Below are 4189 nucleotides of genomic sequence, written 5' to 3'. Positions count from 1 at the left end.
CTCTGACCAGGAATCGAACCATGAGCTCCTGGTTCATTGGTCGATGTTCATCTACTGAGTCACACCCTGCAGGGCCATTTTTCTAAAATTTTAAAACTCAGACCCAAATGCCAAAATAAATGCCTTATTCCTATTGCTTTGGGCCTTTTAAGTGCTTTCTGTTCTCTAAAGAGGAGTTGTTGGGGGACAGAGACTTTGTCTTTTTAGCGTTCTTTAAAAACAGCTGGGAGCAAACAGCTCCTGCAGTTGGAGGGGCAGAAATTAAGGTGGAGAATCTTGGTAGGAGCAAGAACCTGGACTCCTCCGCTCTCCCGGGTCTGGAAGGCCGGATTCAGCACCGCGGACAGCTCCCCGCCACGCCCCGAGCCCGCACCCGCCCCTCCGCTGCTGGCAGCCTCGCCATTGGCTCTCCTGGCCCCCTCTCCAAGCTGCCAATTCTCCTACACTCAGACCCAACCTACCCAGGAGCTAGTCTTCTCGCCTCCAGCGCCAGGGGTAGCCCAGGGCTGGGGGAGAGCCTGGAGATCCCAGCCTCGAGGGGTGGCTGTCGGCTCCTGGCCAGGCGTGCGGAGCCGCTGCCTGCTCCCTACACTTCCTCCTGGGCCTTCTTTCTGTGTTGGGGGGCTCGGACCAAGATGAACCTCAACTTCACCTCCCCGCTACACCCGGCGTCTTCTCAGAGGCCCACGTCTTTCTTCATTGAGGACATCCTGCTGCACAAGCCCAAGCCGCTCAGGGAGGTGCCCCCCGACCATTTCGCCAGCTCCCTGGCCTCCCGGGTGCCTCTGCTAGACTATGGCTACCCCCTCATGCCCACCCCCACCCTCCTGGCTCCTCACCCCCACCACCCTCTGCATAAGGGAGACCACCACCACCCCTACTTCCTCACCACTTCGGGTAAGTAACAGATCTCCAACTGTGGGAGCCTAGACAAGGCCACGCGGGCGCAGCCTGGCCTGTCCCCTCGTTCCCGGAGTGAGAGGTAGAAGGTGAGGGCTGTGGCTGTAAGCAGCAGAGCTCGCTGGCGGCATGCCCACCCACGGGTGACTCCTGTCACTCTGTGCCCTTCACCATGGGGGACATGCCAGCGAGAGGGGCTGGAAGGGGGGTGCTGTTCTTGGTGGCGGGCAGTGCCCAGTCTCCTCCCTCGGGGTCTTTCTGGCCACTTGGTCCAGCTCTGTCTCCACTCGCTGTCTGCCTGCTCGGAGGGAGACCCCGGCCCCTTCACCCCCTTGGACAGACCTCAACTTTGTAATCGGAAATCCACGGGACCCTCCCAGGGCTGCGCACTCACCACCCAGGCGGCGAGGCCTAGGAGTGACGGAGGGTTGGGATATTCTGAGGACGGAGGTTTGGGCGCCAGAATAAGGGAGAAGGGGTAAGAAGAAGAGGGAGGGACGGGGCTGCTCTTTAACTCTCTTTACTCCCAACGTCTCGCCTTTAACTCACAGTCTTAAGCCCGTCGCTGGCCTCTGGGAGCCCGGCACCAAAGCACTGTGATTGCAGACCGGGCGAGAGAGAGCAGGCACCGGCCGCGTCTGGTGCGGGGCGGCGGGGACGCCAGGTGTGGCCGCCTCTCTCCGGAAGCCCCGCCGCCTCTCCCGGCACTTCCATTCCGGCCGGAGTAGGACACAGTCACTCCCCGAGGCCCCGCGGGGCTGCGGAGACACGAGGCGGCTGGTGAAGCCACAACAAAAGCTGAAGGTGTTTGTGGAGCGGGAAGCCCGGCGCGGGCACGGGGTCGGGAGGGAGTCGGCCCGCATCCCAGTCGCACTCTCGGCGTTGGCGTCAGCACCGCCGGCACACCCGTGTCCCCCCAAATAGCGGCGGCCGAAGCCCCGGCGCCCGGCTACGGGTTTCCGTGTTGGCGGTCGTTTCCCGGGTCCATCGGCCTGTGGGCGCCGGTGGCCCTTCGCCCGCCTGGAGCCGCTCCGACCCAGGGAGCCCCCGACGGTGGGGAAAGCGCGCAGTCCTCTGCCGGGGTCGAGGAGAGAACGAGGAGCACGATGAGCACATAGAGAGAGGGGTCCCCGGGCTCCCCGAGGCTGACAAGGGGACGCGCGAGGCGGGATTGCCCCTCCGACGGGCTCCGGGTCCTGGGCCGCCGGCGGGAACCCGCGGGCTCGGGGAGAGGCATTTCAGTGCGTTTGGAGGCGAGACCACGGCCACGACGCTACCGGCCTTAAACCACCGTAAGCCGCGCCGCGGGGCCTGGAAGGACGGGGTGCAGGAGGGGGACGGGCGCCCGGACTGTCCGGTGTTTGCAAGAAAACTTGGGTGTCGCGACAGAAGGTGGACGCGGTGCGCTAGGAAGCCCCCGGCTCTTTTACAAGCTCCTCCCGTCTCCCCGCTGCTTGCTGTTGGGGTTTCTAGGTGGCTTCCGGCTAAAGACCTCCGAGCGGCATCCCCCGCCCCCGCCCCCGCCCCCCATGTCCTGCGGTTCCCGGGAGGGGCCCGCGGCTCCGGGACCGCGGCCGCAGGAGGCTGGGGAGGTGCGGGCGGAGGAGGGTGTGGAGCGGGCTGCTCCCGCCTGACGCCCCTGGGCGGCTTCTCCCCGCAGGCGTGCCGGTCCCCGCGCTGTTCCCGCACCCGCCGCCCGCCGAGCTGCCCGGGAAGCACTGCCGCCGCCGCAAAGCCCGCACCGTGTTCTCGGACTCGCAGCTGTCGGGCCTGGAGAAGAGGTTCGAGATCCAGCGCTACCTGTCCACGCCCGAGCGGGTGGAGCTGGCCACGGCGCTCAGCCTGTCCGAGACGCAGGTGGGCCGGCGCGGGAGGCTCCCCCCCGTCCCCCGTTCCGCCCCGCAGGGTGCCCGAGGGCAGGACCGCGCCCCTCGGTCCCAGGCAGCTCCGAGGCCCCTCCGCCCGCACGGCCGCTCCCAGCCCCGCGTCAGCCTCGCGCAGGGGCCGCGGACCGGGAGGAACCTCCTCCGCGATCCGACCGCCGCCCCTGCTCGCGAGCCGCAGCTCCGCGCTCCCGCGTCTCCTCCCGCAGGGCCGGTCCCCGTCAGACGGGGGTCCCCGTCCCTAGAGCAGCCCGCGCAGGGCGGTTGTCTTAGTTCAGCCTCAGCGGCCAGGCTCTCACCCGCCCGGTGGCCTGGAGGCTGACCCCGGGCCCGGTCCTTCCGAGCCGCTCGCCTTCCTCCGGAGGCGCTGCAGCCTCATCCCTCCGCACCCCCGCGCCCTCCCCGCGCACCCCGCTCACTGCCACCCGCACCCACGTGCTGCCGCCGCTGGCCCGCGGGGCGGGAGCCGCCTCTGCCGAGAACCGCAGTTGGGCCCCCGCTGCCGTCCAGGAACCGCTGGCCGGGGTTCAGGCGCCATGTCGGGGGCGCGGGCAGTACAGGAGGCGTCACGCTCGCTGACGGCGATTCTGAGCAAACAGGCCTAGTGTTCCCCACGCCGCGGACCCTCGTGCCGTTTCGGGGGTTCCCTCCGCGAGCCCAGGACTGGCCTGTGCGCATCGGGGCGGCTTCGCCGGGAGCGCGGCCCCAGCCCCTGAGCGGTCCGTCCGCGGTTCGCGGTCCCTCCGTCCTCCTTCCTCACCCCAGCCACGCTCAGGCCTCAGGCCGGTCGCCGTGGGTCTGGAGGAATGACGGGTTTTCTGTTTTTCTCCCTGAAATCAGGTGAAAACGTGGTTCCAGAACCGGCGGATGAAGCATAAAAAGCAGCTGAGGAAAAGCCAGGACGAGCCCAAAGCGCCGGGTGCGCCCGAGAGCCCCGCGGGCAGCCCCCGCGGCCCCGAAGCCGCGCCCGCCGAGTCCCGGTCTGGGCTGCCCGCCGGCCCCTTCGCGCTCGCGGAGCCGGAGGACGAGGTGGACATCGGGGACGAGGGGGAGCCGGGCTCGGCGCCGCGGGGGCTCTGAGCGGCGGGAGGAGGGAAGGTGCCGTGGGCCGGGCGCGCTCCCTCCCAGACCCGAAGGCCCGGCGGCTCCAGAGAGCGGCTCCCGGAAGGAAACAAAACGCCCTGTCGCCCTGCACCCGCGCGGCCGTGGCGCGACCTCCCGCGCCCCCTGCGCCCCCCGCGCCCCCCGCGCCTGGTCCCCGCCGGTGCGTCCGCCCGGGCGGCTCTTCCCGCGCCGGCCGCGCGAGCACAGGGGCCGGGCTCCCGGCTCTCACTCGGGGGGACGGTTTCTCCGCCGGGACCGCAGACCCCGGGCCCTTGCGCAGCCACCGGCCCCAGCGCCGGTGT

At 69.2% G+C, this 4189-nt stretch overlaps 1 protein-coding gene across 1 annotated transcript; it reads left to right on the top strand.

The window, feature by feature from the left end:
- The first annotated feature begins 635 nt into the window (after positions 1-635).
- Positions 636-3863, top strand: BSX (brain specific homeobox). The gene is made up of 3 exons (XM_059676359.1): positions 636-897; positions 2561-2757; positions 3624-3863. The coding sequence occupies exons 1-3, from the start codon at positions 636-638 to the stop codon at positions 3861-3863; spliced, it is 699 nt and encodes a 232-aa protein (XP_059532342.1).
- The last annotated feature ends 326 nt before the right edge of the window (positions 3864-4189 follow it).

The sequence above is a fragment of the Myotis daubentonii genome, chromosome 19 (assembly GCF_963259705.1).
Source record: "Myotis daubentonii chromosome 19, mMyoDau2.1, whole genome shotgun sequence".
NCBI classification, from domain to species: domain Eukaryota; kingdom Metazoa; phylum Chordata; class Mammalia; order Chiroptera; family Vespertilionidae; genus Myotis; species Myotis daubentonii.
Note: the sequence above shows the minus strand (reverse complement) of the source record. Positions and strands in the feature narration are given on the sequence as shown.

Bases quoted from the DNA above. Each gene is read 5' to 3' on its own strand.
- BSX (XM_059676359.1), top strand. From the start codon at position 636: ATGAACCTCAACTTCACCTCCCCGCTACACCCGGCGTCTTCTCAGAGG. The intron at 898-2,560 runs GTAAGTAACAGA...TTCTCCCCGCAG, and splicing joins CTACTTCCTCACCACTTCGG to GCGTGCCGGTCCCCGCGCTG. The intron at 2,758-3,623 runs GTGGGCCGGCGC...CCCTGAAATCAG, and splicing joins TCAGCCTGTCCGAGACGCAG to GTGAAAACGTGGTTCCAGAA.